This window comes from Gossypium raimondii, chromosome 13 (assembly GCF_025698545.1).
Source record: "Gossypium raimondii isolate GPD5lz chromosome 13, ASM2569854v1, whole genome shotgun sequence".
NCBI classification, from domain to species: Eukaryota; Viridiplantae; Streptophyta; class Magnoliopsida; order Malvales; family Malvaceae; genus Gossypium; species Gossypium raimondii.
Genome location: NC_068577.1, coordinates 52,576,919 through 52,598,147, shown reverse-complemented (window position 1 = coordinate 52,598,147; position 21,229 = coordinate 52,576,919). Strand labels below are relative to the sequence as shown.

The following is a 21,229-nucleotide window of genomic DNA, read 5'->3' as shown; positions in this document are numbered from 1 at the left end:
TTGGATTCCTCATTTGTCCAGCTTCCGGTGGCAGTTGTGGTTTTTCCGACGGGAATTCTGGTTCTTCCGGTAGGGCATCTGGTTGTCGGATTTGAGACGATGAGCCACCTTGATAGAATAGTGAATGTAGAGGTGTTTGCATCACTAACGGTGACGGTGTTTGAAACCCATACGGTAGTGGGGATTGGTAAAAAAAAGAGCTCCCCGACGGCCCCTCTTGCGATCCCTCGTGCGCCGCTGGCCTATACATCAGCGGTCCACTCGGTGTAACAGGAAATGGAGCTGAACCGGGCCATTCGCTCCAACCTGCCATAGGACTCGGAAAAAGAAACATATAAGGGTTAGGATACATAAAAGGGCTAGGAAACGCACCTGGCATCATCTGAAAAGGCGGTTGCATGGGTATCATCAGTTGAACTGCTGGATCGGGTGACTGTGCCGGTGCTCTCGTTGGGCCTGGTGATTGAATGGCCGCTGATGATAGGCCGGGTGAATGTCTGGGCCTCGTTGAGGGGCTAGCGTCGTCGTCCTGTCGTCTTGGATTTAAAGGTCCGCGTCTTTCCCTTTGGACATGTAATTACCGCTGCCTCTTCTCTGGTGACAGTAAATACGGCTTGCCATAAATCCTAAACCATGGCATGTATTTCGGCACGCACGCTAACTCCAGAACGATGATCGGTTCCCGAGTAGGTATATAATCATACCAATCTTCCCACATTTGGATGTACTCAGACCAGTATCTCGGTCAATCCGTATTCAATTGCTGAAGGTCGATTTTGTGGTGATCGTCAAACACATCAGGTTCCACGGGAATCGGTTGTCTACATCCAAATTGCCGTAACACCCTGTCTGACTGGTGCATCTCCACGGTCGCGTAGCTGATCAACGCGACTTTCGCGTGCCAAGCGTTTGGATTTTGTAAGAACTCATCCAGAATTACTGCCCGAATTGCCGGATCCTTGTATGGTGTCCATTGGAACTATATAAACATGATAGAAATGTTAGTTATATACTAAATACTAAATACTAAATACCAATCGACTAGCGAATGATGGAAATATCAATTTTATTTAATACTTACATGTACTTCCGACTGTTGGTCTAATAGAAGCCATATATCTTCAAGAGAGGTAGGTAATCGAGCATGACTTGCCGGATGGTTCCACCTAATTAAATAAATTTTTAGCATACTTTTATTTTTAAAAATCTACATAATAATTGTAAAATCTAATATAAATTTTACCTCGTTATGAGTGAGAAGGTATATGAGTGGTCCACTCGAGGACATAGAAATAGAAAGCGAAATCGTGCCCATTACTGCAGTAGTGACAGACAACCTCCGATTTTTGCTTTCCTCGGTCGCGTCGCCCCGCACATCACCCGATATAATGTTGCCAAGACAGCAGACCCCAACTCAATTCACCAGCTGCTCTAAAATCAACGAGTTTCAGCAGTCATCTTAAATATACGCGGCTCTGTGACAAGTCCGTCATCAGATAACCTCCAATTAACTGAAGAATGTATGTCCGAGCATATCGGGTTCTTTCTATTTCGGTTGAATCTTCATCCGGATCCCGGAATGTGTCTCGTAACCAGCCCATCTCGATCTTACCTTCGTCCATTTTCTCTGGGATAGCGCCTAAAAGCTCGTAGCACACCGCTCCCCAATCGCTAGATTTGGCAGACCCGGTGATTGGGTACCCATCCATCGGCAATCCCAATTGCAAACTAACATCTTCCAAAGTGATAGTGAACTCTCCATATAGAAGATGGAATGTGTGTGTCTCGGGTCTCCACCTCTCGATCAACGCACTGATTAGATTCGGGTCCATCTTGCATCCTCGGCCTACCGTCGCCACGTGCCAAAAACCCACTTCCCGCAGGTAGTTTTCTACCAATGGTGATGGAGGAGCATGCATATTCCGGATATTGCATTCCAATATCCGATCTACAGACTTTCATAACAAATAATAAATTAATAATTATCTAAAAATGCATAAATAAAAAATTCTTAAATAATATTTAAAAATTAAATTTAACGCTTACCATTTTCATTTGTTTCACCAATATGTGCTGCTTATCAAGACGAGTCAATTCTCCGGCCATTGCTGAAATCGTACAAATTTTTACGGTTTAAAAGAATTAAAAAAATAATTTTTTTTAAAATTATTTAAAAATAGGGATTTAAGATAAATTTAAGAGGAACTTGAGAGCAAATTGAGATTAAATATGGATTTGAGAGAAATTTAGAAGGAATTTGAGAGCAAATTGAGAGGAAATTTAGAGGAAATTGAGAAGAAATTTGAGAGAGGATTAGTTTGTGAAAAAAAAGGGTGGGAGTATTTATAATTTTTTTGGACCGTTGGGGGGGCAACGGTCAAAAAAATGACCGTTGCACTGTTCACGCGCGGGGCAAATCGCGTCCCCAGGAACGCGCTTCACGTCAGCAAATCGCACTGACGTGGACGCGATTTCCTGACACGTTCCCTGACTTCGCGCTGATGTGGACGCGATTTAGGGGAAAATGACCCATTTCGGTAAATTTTAAAAAAAAAGCTTTTAATGGTAAATTGTCCATTTAAGAGATTCACTTATACTAATATAAAATTAAAATATTTATATATTTTTTTCAAAACTAAAATATTTTTTATATTTATATAATTATTTTATTTACGAATATTTTTTTGGTAGAAAAGGACAGCATTAAGCTATTACTTTAGATAAAACCATAATCAAGAGGAAATAGACATGTTACGATCTCTTCCCAACAAGTTCATAACCGAAGCTGGTGGGGATCTAAATAAATAAATAGTTAAAAGTACTAATATTTAATTTTGATAGTGAGACCTAAGGGAATTGATTCAAATTTCATTAATTTATTATAATTAATTACTAGATGAATTTAGATCAAATAAAAGAGATTGAGTAATTATTCAATGTATGTAAATAAATCAATTTTTTCTGGGTAAAAATCTAATTAAATTCATTTATAATTAAAATTAAAGTAGTATCCATGGACAAATTTTTGCACCCAACATAAAAAAAAAAAGTTGAAAATTTAAAATATTCCTTTTGCACCCAAAATATATTTACTATATTATTTTCATATATGTTAAATGTATTCTACCATAGGTCTTCAAAATGATCAAAATTCAAAAACAACTCAAACTAGCAGATAACCTATCAACCAAATCCATTTGACCACGAATGACCTAATTGAGCACTTCAGAAAACATTGTGCACTGATCTGAAATTTTTCCGTTTTGCTTTGCTTACACCGCAATTAACATTTAACATAGAAGGCAAAGAACCGTCTTTTCTTCTCCCCTGTATTCTTCCTCTCTGTTAAAAAGGTCAAACCCAACCACCGCAAAAAAAAAAAGAAAATAAATCATTTCCGGTGACCGTCAAGCTGTGAAACACTGCCGTTCTGTTATTAACCTCTTATGCTATTGCCGATCGCTTTTAATTTCCCGGTAACGCCCCGGTGGCCGGCAAAAGAAATTAAATTTGGATTATTTCCTGACTATGAAGAGCAACGGCAACATCGAAAACAACAAAGGCTCAAATATTATCAATAACAAAACTAACAGTCATAATAATAATCGTTATTTGCCGATTTCTTTGAAATTTATATCTTCCTGCATAAAAACAGCCTCTTCTGGTGTCCGGTCAGCTAGTGCCTCTGTTGCCGCTTCTATTTCTGGAGACAGTCACGAACACCAAAAGGACCAGGTTTCTATTTTAAATCTTATAATTATTGATTATAACCTTAATTAATTTAATCTTTGTTGATTTAGGGTTTTATTTGCGATAAATAAGCTCCTTTTTAGTTCATTTTGTTTTCTGATTGCTCACAAAAATATCAGATGTGGATAAATTAGGTATTTTTTTCTTAAAATTAAAATAAAATTACTTATTCTAGTGAATCAGGGCTTTGCGAAGTGTAATGCGCAGCTAAAAAGTTCATTTCTTTACGAATTTATTTTTGAACTTAATTTATTATCGAGTATTTGCTAAAATTCAAGTTGGATTGTTGAAAATCGTTAGAAATCTGTTCTTCTTTTTTCCTTAAAAAATCACTATATATAACTATTGGCTTTTTAGTGGCCATTGAATGGACATTGCATTGTTTGTGTAGAAAATGATGTTTTCCTTTTATGAATTTTTATTAAAATGAATGAAGTTGTGAATAATTTATTTAATGAATGTAAATGAATGACGGTTCATTATACAATTTTTGGGTCAGAAATGATTCAATGTGTCTTAGAGACTTGAGGAAAGTTATGCTTTTTGGTAGACTTGATTATTCATCAATTATACTGATGCTGTAATAATGTTTATCCCTTGTTATTTTAGAGTTTTGTAAGTCTTTGTAATGCCCAAATTATGATTTAAGTTAAAATCATCATAAATGAGTTTAGCTATTTGTGTGAGAACCGTACTGTGTTTCAGAGAGTACCAGAAGTAGTTTATTGTAAGACTTAAATTTTGATTTGCTATTTACTGCCAGTTCTGTTTGATTAACTTTAGTAATATGGGGATTTTAGTTCCTTGAAGATCAAAATGGAAATTCAACTATTGAATGCTGTTGTATTGTATGCAAGTTGTTTCAGTTGCCTATAATTTTGATGGCAATGACTCCTTGTAAAGGATGAGGGCAATTGTTTAGCCCTAATCCTAAGAAGGCATGGGTGAATGCGGTATGCAAATATAAATTTATCTGTGACTCTGTAATATAGCTTGCCATGGTCTTACTTCTTTTGATCACTTGAATAACTTTATGCATTTGCCTTGGAATTCTTGTGTTGCATAACTTGTTGATACACTGTTTGCTATCTTTTTGGAATACTTTGTAAAATAGGTGCTCTGGACTTCCTTTGACAGACTAGAGCTTGGTCCATCATCTTTTAAACGAGTTCTCTTACTTGGATACTCCAATGGCTTTCAAGTTCTTGATGTTGAAAATGCCTCTAATGTCAACGAACTTGTTTCAAGGCGTGATGATCCAGTCACATTTTTACAAATGCAGCCACTTCCTGAAAAGTTGGAGGGTCATGAAGGATTTAGAGCATCACATCCTTTACTTCTGGTTGTTGCCTGTGATGAGTCAAAGGGCTCAGGTTTGATGCTTACTGGAAGAGATGGATTGACTAGAGACGGTTTTGATGGACTTCAAACTGGAAATGTTCTTATCTCTCCTACTGCTGTTCGGTTCTATTCACTAAGGTCTCATAATTATGTCCATGTACTAAGATTTCGGTCTACTGTGTATACAGTTAGATGTAGTCCTCGAATAATTGCTGTGGGGCTTGCAACACAAGTAAGAATTAACATATGTTTTTTTTCTTCTCTTCCTTGAACTTAGTCTTAGACAGCTAATGTTTTAACATTTGTTATAGACAAGTCCCGACGGATTAAACAATTTTTATCCTCCTCTTTCCTCTCTATGTTTGCTCTAGTTTAATGCACAACTGAAAAAAAGCAAATTACTAGTGTTTTATCAAATAGTTTAGATACAATCCTTATTTCATATTTTTTGACCTACTATTTAATTTAGCTAAACAATTTAAACTGTGCTAATTTCTTTTATTGCTTGGCAGATATACTGCTTCGATGCTCTCACTCTTGAAAACAAATTTAGCATCCTCACCTATCCTGTCCCTCAAGCAGGTGGCCAAGGAATGGTTGGGATTAATATTGGATACGGACCCATGGCAGTGGGTCCCAGGTGGTTAGCTTACGCTTCAAACAATCCTTTGCAGTCCAACACAGGTCGGCTGAGTCCACAGAACCTTAGTCCTTCTCCTGGTGTTAGTCCATCAACTTCACCCAGTGGTGGGAGTCTTGTGGCTCGATATGCCATGGAATCTAGTAAGCAATTAGCTGCAGGGCTAATCAATCTGGGTGACATGGGCTACAGAACTTTATCAAAATACTATCAAGATCTTATTCCTGATGGTTCTGGTTCTCCTGTATCTTCACATTCAGGCTGGAAAGTTGGTCGGGCTGCTTCGCATGCTGCAGAGACTGATATTGCTGGGACGGTTAGTTTTTGATGTATTTTAGAAGCAAATTTCAGTCTTTTGTTAGAGGGCCTGAGATAAGTGCATGATCATTGAACATTAATTCCACCTTGATGTGGAATGTGTGTATCTTATCTTTTGCTACATGTTTGGATTTTCATTTTTTTTTTAATTATGTGAGATCCATGCTTGAGGTTGAATTTCTCAGGGAGGTGTCAGATGAGATGATATTGCTCATTAGTTCTTAGAAGTACTTAATATCAGAGGCATGAAAATTTTGACCTGCTAATTATAAACAATGAAGACTTGAGTGTAATTTTTAGGATTTTCTTTATATGATTCATTGCAGGTTGTTGTTAAAGATTATGTTACCAGGGCTGTTATATCACAGTTCAGGGCTCATACTAGTCCAATTTCTGCTCTATGTTTTGATCCGAGTGGGACTCTTCTAGTTACAGCCTCCATACATGGAAACAACATAAATATTTTTCGGATCATGCCATCCTCAACAAAGAATGGATCTGGCTCTCAAAGCTATGATTGGAGTTCATCACATGTGCATCTTTACAAGCTCCATCGCGGGATGACGTCAGCTGTATGTCCTTGCTCCTTCTACCTTTAAAGGAACTCTTATGTTTTACGTATATTTATAATTTGCTGTTGTTTTGTTTTATTTTGCAGGTGATTCAAGATATTTGTTTTAGTCCTTTCAGTCAGTGGATTGCCATTGTTTCATCTCGGGGTACTTGCCATATTTTTGTTCTTTCCCCATTTGGTGGTGAGAATGTTCTCCAAATTCAGAATTCTCATGTAGATGGGCCTATCTTATCACCAGCTGTATCTCTCCCTTGGTGGTCCACTCCATTTTTCGTGATATACTCTCAAACATTTTCTATGCCACCACCAACTGTAACCCTCTCTGTTGTTAGCAGAATAAAAAATGGTAACTCATGGCTTAATACGGTTACCAATGCTGCATCTTCTGTCGCTGGGAAGGCCTCATTCCCCTCTGGTGCTTTTTCTGCTGTTTTTCATAACTCTTTACCTAATGATGTGCAACAAGCTCAAATGAAAACTAATATTTTGGAGCACCTATTAGTTTACACACCTTCTGGTCATGTTGTTCAGTATAAGCTATTGCCTTCATTTAGGGGAGAGGCTGGTGAAAATGCTTCAAGAATTGGACCAGGCTCTGCTCCTCAGGTACAAGATGAGGAGTTACGGGTGAAAGTTGAAACTATGCAATTGCAAGCATGGGATGTATGCCGAAGAACAGATTGGCCAGAAAGAGAAGAATGTCTTTCTGGAATGACTCATGGAAGAAAAGAAGCATTAGAGATGATGGTGGATGTTTCTGATTCTGAAAATAATGATGCTGGGCACGATGACCTGTCAAAGCCCCAAGACCGGTCTCACTTGTATCTTTCTAATGCAGAAGTGCAGATAAGCTCCGGAAGGATACCAGTCTGGCAGAATTCTAAGGTAGAGTTTTTATAGGATCATAAGATACTCTTTGCTCGCCGCCCATTTCACTTACATATGATATGTATTTCCTAGGTATCATTCTATACAATGAGTCCTGTGGGGTTTGAGGAGCATAAATTCACTGCTGATCTATCTGGTGGAGAAATTGAATTAGAACAGATGCCTGCTCATGAGGTTGAAATTAGACAGAAGGATTTGTTGCCTGTTTTTGAGCATTTTCACAGGCTTCAATCTGAATGGAACAGGTAATTTCCATGTCCTTTTACATTGTGCCTGCTGGTTTTGATTATTCACGTCCCTTCTTTTTTATATGGAAGAGAGGTTTAGGATGGTCTTACCTGGTGCAAAACGGTTGTTATATTGTATCACTAAATGAATTTTCCTTCACACTGTTGCCGTTTATTTTTTCAGAGGATTTGGCGGAGAAAAATATCCTGTGTCTTCTGAAGATGCCAAAGCAAGATTCTCTCAAATCACTGTTATTTCTCACTCTAAGTTGATGTCACCTAGCTCAGTTGAAAACTCAGATAGTGGTACAACAATATTTTGAATTTTAAATGTCGTCCAATATACTCATGTATCAAACTGGATTTATGCTTTGTGTTTTTACCAGGATCAACAAGGAGTTCTTATCCTTCTGGCATTCAATCTGGAAAGGATGATGATGGGGTAAAAGGACAGAATTCTGTTTTGGCATCAACTATGCTTAACCAGAGCACTCTGAACAAAGATGCTGGTTCAGTTTCGTTCAATCAATCAAAAGTGGGTGTTTGTCACATTGAAGATACTAACTCAACTAATAGTATGTCTTCCTTAACAAGTGGCTCCTTATCTGGTGGAAGAACTGTTGCAAATGAGGTTCAGTTTCCAAACAGTGACGGAACCAGTGACGTTTCAAACACAAGTTCTAATCGATCTGATTTGAGTATGAACATGCTAGATGAGGGTCCAGTAAATGAGTCACCGGATTTTGAGCAATTTTTTCAAGAAGAGTACTGCAAAGCATTACCCTTAAGTGCATGTTCTGAACCAAAGAAGGTTATTACTGATGTTGACAACAGCATCAGTCCTTGTGATAAAGAAAAATCTGAGGAAGAAGTTGACAATGATGATATGCTTGGGGGTGTTTTCGCCTTCTCCGAGGAAGGTAAGTATCTAAAGGCATTATATAATTGTTTGTACTTATATATGATGCATCATAGTCTGGAAATCCTAGCCTCTAAAATTCTGCTTCTTCCATATAAACATACAAACCAACTTTGAATCGTGTACTGATTCTAAAACCTTTTCGAAATCATCATTTCATTTTGTGATATGTTGACTTAATGAGTGCTTGATTCCTTCATGATCATTTGTATTGTGAACTTTCAGGTTCTTTTGGTTAAAACGTCAGCCTTGTTGGGGGTTCACACACTAATCAGAAGTGTGATTTGATGATTTTAAAAAGCTACTGACTGATTTATTCAGGTAATATAATATAATGACTACTGGCTTTATTGTGCTGCCAAGTGCAAATTCCTCTGGTTTCTTCCGTCCTAATGTAAATTTTGTAAATTTTATATTTGATAAATCCAAATGATTTGTGAGGACATGTACTTTCTTTGCTGTGTAACATTATTCATTCTTCAAAGTAAAAAAAAAAAAAAAAGGGGGAAAATGAATTACACAAGTTGTGTTCTTTTTAGGTTTAAGTTCTATTTGTATAAGCCATCTGATGCTTCTAGATTTTCTTGAAATGTCTTTTCATGATAGGAGATGTTACAAACTGGACATTTTGAAAATGATTATATAAATTAACTAGGTTAAATCTTGAGTCGTCTTTTCTCTTTATTACTTGTGAAGGTTTAGATCAGTCTTCAATGTCCATAATATAAGAGACCATATATTGTCTAAGCTATTTCAAAATCTGCTACACAGCTTTCAGCAACAAAGCAATCATCAAAGCCGATCTTGTGCCCTTCTCAAGATTTCTAGTTTCAAGAATAAGCCCAAAGTTGATACCAGAATAAAATAAAATGAAACAGTACATTGATTATATATACGCAGTAGAGCTCTCTGATCTTTAACTTATGCCATGTTCTGTTCATTTACAGAACTTTGGATACCCAAAAACATCCTGCCATGAAGCTTACATTTATGTAAGATTTGATAGAATTCATGTATGTTAAAATTTGTGTCTAAGGTGCTAAAATTCAAACATGAATAGAGAGACATTTAGTGTATATTACATTATGTTTTGGGTGCTTGCATTTATGACATGAAATCCATGGAAATTGGCCCCCACTACCTAGATGCCCTTCCCATCAAAGGAGTTAGGGAGAGAGTGGTCCCTTGAAGCATAACAAGTCGCTGAGATAATCTTCCATCATCCCATCCATATCCATTGAGTGAAATGTGAAATCTCTCACCAAAATCTACAATCTCTTATGCTGCATATGCATGCACTTTACTTGGGAACTTTTAGACAACTTTATAAGGGACACTTAGGAACCTTGTGAGTATGGAGATTGGAGCCATTTTTGTTGTCCTAGGTGAGGGTCCATCTTTCTTGTCCTTTTTCTGTGCTTGACTTGTCTCAATCCAACATACTATTCAATTTGTCATTCTAGGTTACTTATATTTAGCCTTGAATCAAGTTAAATTTTTCTAATTACTCCATCATTTATCATATAAAAATATGTTCAAAATTAGAACATTAAATGTCATCTCTTAAAAGTGATTTTATGAATCAATTAAATTAATATCCGGATATAATACAAAGTAGGTTACCTAATTTTTGTTAAGATTCATTTAATTAGGATAATTTTGGGAAGCTGGAGGTGGTCTTGAGAAGGGCAATCATGTGTGCATCTATAAAAGCTTGATATGCCTAAAAATTCTTCCCCTTTTATTTCTCATTATGATTTTCTTCCTTACCAACTGTATATATATATATATAAATATAAAAGATGAGACATTTCAACATCACAAATAATAATTAATAGAAAGATGATTAAAAAGAAAGATAACCTTTACAGAGTAAAAGCCAAAAAAGCAAAAGATTTTAAAAGCAAATACTTTGTGGACTCCGAATCATATGAAACATATTAGCCAATGAGACAACAACAACATTACATCCTACAACTGTGGAATGAAGAGCAAAAACCTGATAAGATTCTTTTGGATGAATATTGACATCATATACAATTATATATCAATTAAGAGGAAAGAGTGGGAAGAAACACAGAATATGGGGGAGTAGGTAAGATGAATGGATATGCTTATGTGTTAGAACTTACCCACTTGATTTTTTTACACCTACTATGGATTCAAGTTTTGGTAAGAATTTTGATCTTGTTAATATAATATTTTTCTTTATTTAAATTTAATTATAAATATTAATATTTTTAATAACTGAGTAAAGGAAGAAGTTTCTAATATTATGAAATTGAGAGAATTGTAGTAAGAAGAGAGAAGTAGCAAGAGTAGATAGAAATAAAAGGACAATTTATTTATTTATTTTTACTTGGAATATAATAAGTTTATACATACTTTTTATTTACCAATTTCCACTATTGTAGGTTACAAAATAATGAATAAGAGAATTAAGGCACCATATAAATTCTTTAGGGGTTACAAAAAAATTTCGTTTTAAGAGTTGTAGGGCATCCTTTTATTAGTGGATTTACGACATTTTCCCTTAGATGTCTATCAACGAAAATAGGCCTCCTTAAAACCTTATTAGAAGAAACTCTAAGGGTTAAAAACTTAATGAATAAAAAAGAATACATGATTTTCTTTTACAAGTTACCTCGTTATAAACCTTTATCAGGAAAAGAGTACACGTGTTTTAGACTCCCTCTAATGTCAACATCATATTACATATTTGAGCCGATGCATTCAAATCTTGTATACTAGACTACCAGTCGTTCAAACGTTGTGGTTAGCAATGCCTTGATAAAAAAAATCTACCAAATTATCACTAGAACGAAGTTGTTGATACAGTAATACAACAAGGAGGAGGCATGGAGAAGAGAGTGGCGGTTGCTGCAGAGGTTAGTTCACCCAGTCGAGGCAGAGAGCCGGAAGTTACAAAGAATGAATGTAAGGAGAGTGTTAAGGTTGAAAGCTAAAGATGAGTTGACAGAGTATAGGCTTGGTATTCTTGGATAGTCAATCATCTCTTTCTCGTTCTCGGAGGTATTTATAAGTGAGGGTCCAATGTAAAATGATGTTAACGTATTGAACTTGTCATCTAGTTATCATTATGGAACTTGTGGAGTGGATGTCTTCAATGGGACATCCTGATGGACAGACCTTGTTGATTGATGGACATGAATTCTATCTTTTATATGTTCAATCTACAGGTTGATAACGTATTACAAAACTAAAGAAAAAGAGACAAAAATGAAAGGATTCAACTTTTTATTTAGACTATAATAAAATTATACATACTCTCTATTTATACTATCTTTATTACCATAAGTTACAAAAATATAAGTAAAAAAATTAAAACATCTTATAAATTTTTTAGAGTTAAAAATAAATAAATTCTTAGGGAGCTACACAATTTTAGCTATTGCAATAGTTTTTAATCTTTTAAAAGAGTCCTTTTATCATCCCTTTATTTATTTTTAGAAGAGACAAAACCAAGACACAAAATAGCTCTAATGCAAAACATGGAACATTGTAACATCACCTTTTTCAATGTCCTGTAATTAATCTTGAGGGACAAAGCCCTCATTCCAAAGCGATAAATCAATCCTCTTCTTTCACCCTCGTCAATCCATTCTCCCAAACTTTATCCAAACTCCCATCCTGCAATACCAATTTATCTGGTCCCATTTTAACTGATTCTCGACCCAATCAGTTAGTCCAGTCTAATTCAAACAATATTGTTAAAAGATAAATTAATCTTTTTATTAAAAATTTTATCCAATTTTATCATTAAAAATTAGTGTAATTAATAAAATTTTTAATCATAAAAATATTTAATAGAAAAATCGTAGACAAAATATATTAAAATCATGATAGTTTTACCATTATATTATATTATATGTTAATTTTTAATATTATATTCATATAGTATAATCGTAATTTGTTGGATATTTCTCGATGAACTTAAAATGGAGATGTTGAGACGATAAACAATTGAAGTAACTACTGGTATAAAGATAAAGAAAGAAGTTGGGAAGGTGAATGATAAATGGCATCAAGTTTTGTATCTTTTCATACTTTAAATATACATACATATGTATATCATATACATGTTTATATATAAATTCAGTTTTCAACATGGTCATCATTAATGGTTAGATTTTCCCAGAGGGGACCGGAGAGAGTGAAGCAAAAATAATAAGAGAGAGAGAGAGAGAAACAGGAAAAGCGTGACTTTACATAGTCCACTTCCAAAGGGCAAAGATTCTTTGCCTCCTAACACTATAATATCCATTTTTCCACCCATTTTAATCCAATGACATGATATATATTATATATATATAGCTCTCTAAGAGCTGCAGAACGTATAATTCTTAAAAAGAAAAGCTGCAATGGATTTGGTTCAGTTGCAAAGGCAACTAGTTGACTACAGAACCTCACTCTACCATGAGGTTAGTTCTGTTTGTTGGTAGTATTAGCAGACTGTTTGGCATTCAAGAAAATCTGGGTTTAATGTTCCCCCCTCCCCATCATTTTATCTTTTCTTTAACCCCCATTTCTTGTTTTATTATTAGGGTTTTCTGGATGAACAATTCACCCAACTTCAGTCACTCCAAGATGAAAATAACCCAGATTTTGTTGTGGAAGTAGTGTCTCTTTTCTTTGAAGATTCTGAAAGACTTCTTAATGAACTGAGTAAAGCACTGTGAGTGAGGATCAAGACCCTATTTTCTACCATGCTTTTACTCTTTAATGTAATTTGATTATGATTGCTCCTGATGTTTAAATTTAGAGAGCAGCAGGTCATAGATTTCAAAAGGATGGATGCTCAAGTTCACCAGTTGAAAGGTAGCAGCTCTAGGTAATACTATTTACCTCACATAAGCTTTTTCTTTCTATTTTGGGTTAATCTCTTGACCATGATTTTATTAACATTCATAAGTGTCTAGCAAGCTGTGAATCCCATTCATTTTGATTCATTTCCATGGCTAAAATGTTGTGAAATGAACAGCATTGGTGCTCACAGAGTGCAGAAACTCTGCATCGTCTTCCGGAACTATTGCGAAGCTCAGAACGTGGAAGGGTGAGTCGATTTTATGCCTTGGATCATTACATTTGATTATATATCCGGAACATTTGATGTCTTACATGTATATATAGATGTCTTAAATGTCTGCAACAAGTGAAGCATGAGTATGGCATTATTAAAACCAAGCTTGAATCTATGTTCCAGGTAAAATTAGGACCAATCTTGTATCAATGTTCCAAATTAGTGCTGAGAATTGATTCTCCCTATTGTTTTTTTGAATGCCAGCTTGAACAACAAATCCTGAATGCTGGTGGCTCAATCCCTGTGTAATTCTAAAAGGACCTATGTGCAGAGAATGGGGATTTTGGGTATGGTATCTACTTTTGAGCTTAAAAGCTTGTATCATAACGAATCATGTGAATTCCAATAATTATCAATCTATTTAGGAACAACAAGCTCTTCTTCTCTCTTCAACTCTGTACTAAACCAGACATGTCTGGTATTATCACTGCTGTGTTTTAATCAAGGCCAGCATAGCTCTTAATGATGCAAGTGCCAATTTTTATATTAAACCCTAAATATGGATATACATGCAACAAATTCGGTCAACTAGCTTAACCACCACCATGTATGAAGATGGGGAGATCTTCCAACCACATATTCATTGACGTACTTTATTGATTACATTATACTTAATGATTGATGTTAACATATTTAAGTATAGCTTAAATTATTTTTTTTGAAGTTAGTAGGTTAGTTAAACCGTTAAGTCTAATTTTTTAGGTCACAGGTGATACCTAAATTATTAATTTTACCCATTTTACGCCAAAATGTTATATTAAAAAGTTCCGATCAATAATAGGCTAATGCCATATCAACTTTAAAAAATAATTCTTAGTTTTTTCTTCTTTTACATTATTTTTCTATTTATTTTTTACTATTTTTTTCTTTATAATAATATCTGGCAAAGTTAGCAATACTCGAAATTCATCCTTTCAAGGTTGAGAAGATAACGGATAATTTTATTTTCGAACTTGACTGCCTGTTACTCAACTTGATGGGATTGAAAAAGATCTTTTATCAATTAAAACCAGTGTTTTTAGAATCAAATAGGATTGACCAGTTGAACTAGTTCGATTGGGAATCGGTCGAGTATTGGTTTGGAGATAGAGGTTGATATGATTAACTTGCAAACCAAGTTGGTTGGACGAAGCACTCTTTTTTAAATTTTTTTATTTTTAAATAATTTTTTAAATAATTTATTTGATTGAACTAAACAAATCAATCAAACTGAGAATTAGAGGCCTGGTTATTTTAACTATCGATTTGGTTTAGGTACCACTTTTGACCAAAAAAACAATGTTTAAATACTAAAATGAGAAAAATGACATAATTTAGGTACGATTTGTAGGTTGGACTAATGAATCTACCAATTTGGAGAGAAAAATAGTTTAGATACCACTTATGAGTTATGACCCAAAAAAATTTAAATACCAAATTTTAAAAAAAGTTTGTGATTCAAACCTTTAAATATTGATATGATTTATGAAAATATATTCGATTAAATATATATATATATAAAACTTCAAATATATATAAACGTCTGAGTTAATTGTACTTAACATCCTCAAATTACGACCCTCATTCTAAATTGGTCCCAATAATTTAAAACATTCTAATTACATCTCTAAATTGTTTATATTATATCAATTAAGTCCTATTATTAAATCATTAATTTCAACATTAAATGACACATCAAATCATATCCGAAATAATTTAAAATAAAAATTTTAAAGAAAAATAAAACATTGTCACATAATTTTAAAGTAAAAACTAAAAATAAAATAAAACAGAAAAATAATGAATGAATGGTAAATCTTTTGTAAAACTTGAAAACCTCAAAATCAATATTTTTATAACATTTATTTTCACAACATTTTTTTAAATTTCATTTTAAATTATGACACATGGTATATAACGTCTAATTTAATAGTTAAATTAATGATTTTAATAACAAAAGATTGTATAACCTTGATAATTTAAGGATGTAATTAAAATATTTTAAAATTTTAAAATTAATTTAGAATAATGACCATTATTTAAGGATGGATGATGTAATTAACTCTAAACGTATTTATGTCCGACACATAATCTAAAAGATAGGTCATAACTGCGGTAATTTAGGCATTGAAAAGAAAGGGAAAGGGCACGCTTATGGGGTGATTTCTATGTCTGAAGTTTTCTTCATTTAAACAGCAGCATTCATTACATGATTTGTTGTGATTCACATTCAATGAACATACATATTTTATTAATATTTTATAAGGGTGAAAACTACTTGCAGATGACAGGGATGTCCCCCTACGTTGCTGCAAACCTGCAAACAAAGCCAAAATGTATGCTGTAATGACAGAATATATAAAAATAGATTTCTGTCTTCTTTTTCTTATATTATCTTATAAAAAGCTCATATCATCATCATCATCACCCAACATCTTTTTCATCTTCTTCAATCTTTTTCATGCTTTCCAAGTGTTTAGATGTCATTTGATGTAATTTTTTCTAATATTTTTATAAATTTGAATACTAGATTTGATGTAAATTGAAATTTTATTTTCTCGAAATTTTGAAGGTATTAAGTGTCTAGTTAGAATGGATCGTGCATAGTGCACCATCACTTACTAAGGAAATGATGTAATCACTATTTCTTTGGTAAGTGACACTGCATTGTGCATATTATCTTAACAAGGCGTTCCTATTATCTCAACATATCGCCTTTCACAGCACTCAAACTTTCTATAAAGTTGGGAGACAAAATCTCGACTTGACTCAAAGAAAATGCCAAGCTATTATGAGGATCCATCACGCAAGAGGTTTAGAAACCGCTGTATCATATCAAAATGTGTTTAATTTTCAAGATTTTTATAAATCTAAAGGTTTATTGTCTTTGAGAATAGGCATGAATCTTGCGTTGGCTGTGTACCAATTTGATTATGATATAAATGTTGGCACTATCCTCAACCTGCATGATATCTTTCGTAAACAAAATGGTAAGCTGATGATTTTGGAAACATTAGAATGTATAAATTATTTCATGTTTCCAGAGTCTTAAAACCATGAATATTCAATAATAATGAAATAGAAAGGTGTATGAGCAGAAATTTCAGATGCAAATCCTAGTCAGAATGCATGATTAGAAGCAAAACAATAATCTTGTAGTAGGATGGGAATAAAAGAAAATCACAATAGTTGACATTGTCATATATGTTAAGAAGAAACAAAGAAGGACAAAATGAAATCAAATTTATTTCTTAAGATAGTGCCATATTTTCCATTAAAGTCAATTAGACAGGGCTTTTGATGTCATTATCAAAAAGCTTAGCTGTTCTTTAACATTATGCTAATATTCTTTTAGCACTATGAAAGCAAATCATAACAGCTTACAAAAAAAGGGATGGTGTATGCTCTCTCAAGTGGTCCCCCTTTTAATGTCATCCATTTTGCAATCACCATTAATATACCATGTATGTTTGTTCTATTTTTTCCTTTCCTTTTTCAAAACAAGCCAATTCCTGTATTTTATGCAAAGATTCAACCCTCCAAATTTAATCATCCATACCATAATAACAAGCATTCAAGAAATGACAATAAAATATCAAATCAAAATCCCAATCCCATAGGTAGAAAAATAATAAAAGACTTACTAGAATTTGCTTCCAATCATTTGTCAAAGGTGTGTTGATACCCCTTTTGTCCCTGCTGGGATTTAATGCATGAAATGTCTACACCTTTTGATTCCTCACAAACATATATTACCATATCTGATTAAGAGTTAAAAGAGTGTACCTGCTTGTAAACAAGAGAGTCCAAAACGTCTCAATCTTAATAGGATATATATATATATAGTTGTATTTACACTTGTCCTGTAGTGTTTCAAACAATAATAGAGCCAATAAAATACCCACATTTAAATTGGAGGAAAAGAGAAAGCTGAATGTCAGACAAGGGAGGAGAGTGATTTAAGCAAACATCTTTATATATACTAACACATATGTATAAACATACAGGGTCATAAAAGCCATGGAGAACTCTCTAATCCATGTTCTAAAATTAGCATATATATTTATATATATAACATTAGCCAGACACCGATCCCTTGATCGGTTACCGAATGTTATCCATATATTCCTGTCTTCTTCTCCTTTGTGGCAAGAAGCCAGAATTTGTAACTCTTAAACTTTGTCTGCTAAAACATAGTCAAAAAGGCTCTAACTGAAACAAGAGCTTCATCGAACTATAACACTCAAGTCCAGGCGAGTGAATGCAGACCAGAACACATCCTGATCCAGCTATGAGCTGGAATACCTCTTCTTTACCATATAATCAAGCTCGGTAGTCCGAAAATATGGAGCAAAATAATACCAGCATTAATAAGACACTAACTAGTAATACTACACAATCATAAACTGCAAACTTGTTGGTTGCCACAAGTGGAGGAATGTCAAGCTCCTGTCGTTTATGGCGGCCTGTAGGTCAGGTTAATTCTATTAACAGTCAGAACTCACGAATTTGCTTATCTCGTCCATAACAGTATGGAAGTGATGGTTATTCGGCAACAAGTAAAAACCAATCGTGGCCTGTTCCATGTATAAAAGTTTAACCTCTTGTCCAGCTTTTTTGAGCCCTTCAACATAAGCCAATTGCCAATCCTGAATAAGGTCCAAGCCAGCAACCACGACAAGACTCTTTGGAAATTTGATTCCCTCGAGACTTCTACCGTTAGGTCCAAAAGGGTTACATGCAGGATGATCTCTGTCTTCACCTTCAGGAAGATAAGCTCTCCAATACCAGTCCCGATCTCGTAGAGTAACAAAGTATTTCCCATCTAAACGCTTTTCAGATTCAGTTCTTTCTTGTCCACCAAACATTGGATTGAGCAATATACTTCCCAATACATCAATTCCTGATTCTATGGCTCGCAGAGCAACATGGTGTGCAATGTTACCACCAGAGCTATCTCCGGCTAGATATATATGAACCTTAGAATCTTTCTGACTTTGAAGCCATGGTCTAGAGTTAACCCACTTGAGAGCAGTCCACCCATCATCATAAGCACACGGATATCTATTTTCAGGTGCACGGCGATAATTCACGGAGACCACAACAGCCTTACAAAGGCTTACCAATCTCCGACATAGAGTGTCATATATAGCACTATTAGCCGAGGAATGTGCAAAGCTTCCACCGTGAAAGAAAATAATAACAGGGACCACCGCCGCTGTAACAGGTTTCTCAAGTTCAGCAATATTCGGTTGAGGCTCTTCAGCTGTAGTTGGCCTATAAATCCGACTCAGGAGGCTCGTACCACGATCAATGAGAACATCAAACGAGAAAACCCCATCAACTGGGTTAGCATTAGCAGGAACTTTGCGATCAAGAAACTCTGCCAAGTGACGATTGAAAGTGCCATCAGGTCGACGAAGAAGATTGTAAGCCAACTTAAAATTGGAGATGAGGACCCACGTATTTAGGGGAACCACCATCTATTCAGAGACAAAGGCAAAGAAAAAAAAAATCAAAACAAAGAGCTTCATCTTCCAAGCAACACATATATTTAGGGAAACCACTATCTATTCAGTGTTAAAGGCAAAGAAAAGATCAAATCCATTGTTTACTTAACTCACTTAGTCAATTGTCAATATACACAAAAAAAGTCCGTATGAAATACATGCTATGAACTCCATAATTTTTCACAAGGTGTTAAAGACAAAACTATCCATCAAAGCAAGCAGATCCAAACCAACAACATATAGATTCCTTCACTGATTTATATGATCTTCACAATCTAATCAAGCCTCTTAAATAACACTACTCCAAAGAATGAACTACTATCGGAAAACTCCAACTTTCTTGGAGAAACACAATCAATAGCTCCAAACCTAAATCGCTAAAAACCAAAAGCAAAACAATCCACAAATTAAATAGACACATACCCCAAAAACAATAAAATAATAAAGTTTCAACAACCCTAAATGCCCCCAAAGTTTTAAGAAAAGATCTTCAAATAGAAATGACTTGATAAGACTACCAAGCTCTAACCAAAAAAAAAAAAAACACCGCTACACTGGGTTTCATTTAACCAAAAAAGGCATAAAATATATTACAAATCCATTAAAAACCAAGTTTGACAATCCAACTCTAGATAGAAATAATAGAAATTGACAAAAAAAAAAAAAAACAAAGAATAAAGATCGTACCTTGCATTCATTGAGGTTGACTTCATTACTTCTAGCCATTTCCCCCCTTCTTTAAAGACTCAAAAACAAAACCCCAAAGCTTCAAACAGATCCTTTCGAAGAACAACCCAGAAACCCACAATTCATATCACAAAACCAATTTTGTTTTTTTTTTTTTAAAGAAGAAACAAACAACAAAGATTCTATTCTTATTCTATTTTCCACTCCAAAGATCCCTCTTTTTTCTGCTGTTCAGCTCATTATCAAATTCACTAAAACCTTTTTTTTTTCTTTTTGGCTTAATTATAAGTTCATAAGAGAGCAGAAAAACAGAGTGAACAATAAAATGATAAATCTCACACCAATAAATAAATTAAAACAGGGAGGTTATTATATGTGTGTGGTGTGGGTGAAGGATAGGAAAATTGTGGCGCAGGTTAGAAGCTGTAAACGGAGAATGACTAAAGTACGCCCAATGTGAATAAGGACATGAGATATGACAAATTGATCGGCCGAAAGATAACTGTTTACTGGGTCCTATAGATGTTGTTTTATCGAAATTTGTACATTTTTTTTTTAGTTTTTCATATTTAACACAAATATATATTTATATTAGAGATTTATATAAATATTAACTTTTAAATTTTAAATTAAAAGAACAGAATATAAATCTTATATAAATACATCCGTTGACGAATTTTATAATAAAAAATCATATATTCGAATTTTAAAATATAAAAATAAATTTAGGTTATATTATCTTTAATTATAAAAAATAATCAATAATTTTCGATTCAATCAGTTGAATTAAATAAATTATAATGGTTAAATAGGGCTTAAAAATTGTGATGTATAAAAAAAGTTATGTGGATAGGTTCTTCATCATGAAATTTTGTAATTGAGTTCATCAATTTAATTTATTTTTAATATATGTAATTTTTATTTTAAAAACATGTTTATAATATATAATATAAAAAGATTTTGGTTAATTTTGTTGGTTCAAATGATAAAATTAAGTATTAAAATTTGGGTTTTTTATATTAAAAACAAATATATAGTATAATATAAGTCGATTGAGTCTTAGTTCATTTGGCATTGACATTGTTATCAGTGTAAAAGGATATGGATTTGAGTGCGTCAAAGTGCATTTATCCTCTTATTTAAGGGTTTGAGGAGTTATGTCTAATTCTAGACACATTGCCTAAAAAGTTTATAATATAAAACTTTAACTAAAAACCAATTCCAATTTAATTCAATTCAATAGATTGAACCATTTCAAGGTAAAAGCACCATAAAGGCTCTTATACTAGTAGTCA

General features: G+C 34.0%; 3 protein-coding genes across 5 annotated transcripts; 2 read left to right on the top strand and 1 right to left on the bottom strand.

Annotated features, from left to right (window-relative positions):
- The first annotated feature begins 3,207 nt into the window (after positions 1-3,207).
- On the top strand, positions 3,208-9,111 carry LOC105783312 (autophagy-related protein 18h). 2 transcript variants are annotated; one of them, XM_012608697.2, is made up of 9 exons: positions 3,208-3,735; positions 4,865-5,323; positions 5,604-6,047; positions 6,376-6,621; positions 6,708-7,508; positions 7,584-7,756; positions 7,923-8,044; positions 8,125-8,658; positions 8,883-9,111. In XM_012608697.2, exons 1-9 carry the CDS (start codon positions 3,529-3,531, stop codon positions 8,894-8,896), a joined length of 3,000 nt encoding a protein of 999 aa, XP_012464151.1. In that variant the 5' UTR covers positions 3,208-3,528; the 3' UTR covers positions 8,897-9,111. The 2 variants fall into 2 exon arrangements, with proteins under 2 accessions (XP_012464151.1, XP_052482560.1); XM_052626600.1 differs by having other exon boundaries at positions 3,603-3,735; positions 4,888-5,323.
- Positions 9,112-12,808: 3,697 nt separating this feature from the next.
- Positions 12,809-14,221, top strand: LOC105784618 (histidine-containing phosphotransfer protein 1). The gene is made up of 6 exons (XM_012610515.2): positions 12,809-13,099; positions 13,223-13,353; positions 13,441-13,509; positions 13,660-13,731; positions 13,809-13,881; positions 13,963-14,221. The coding sequence occupies exons 1-6, from the start codon at positions 13,040-13,042 to the stop codon at positions 14,005-14,007; spliced, it is 450 nt and encodes a 149-aa protein (XP_012465969.1). The 5' UTR covers positions 12,809-13,039; the 3' UTR covers positions 14,008-14,221.
- Positions 14,222-17,692: 3,471 nt separating this feature from the next.
- On the bottom strand, positions 17,693-20,290 carry LOC105784962 (gibberellin receptor GID1C-like). Of its 2 annotated transcripts, none has more exons than XM_052626336.1 (2): positions 19,935-20,290; positions 17,693-19,120 (listed from the first exon to the last, which is right to left on the bottom strand). In XM_052626336.1, exons 1-2 carry the CDS (start codon positions 19,939-19,941, stop codon positions 18,225-18,227), a joined length of 903 nt encoding a protein of 300 aa, XP_052482296.1. In that variant the 5' UTR covers positions 19,942-20,290; the 3' UTR covers positions 17,693-18,224. The 2 variants fall into 2 exon arrangements, with proteins under 2 accessions (XP_052482296.1, XP_052482295.1); XM_052626335.1 differs by having other exon boundaries at positions 17,693-19,220; positions 19,935-20,289.
- Positions 20,291-21,229: the final 939 nt, after the last annotated feature.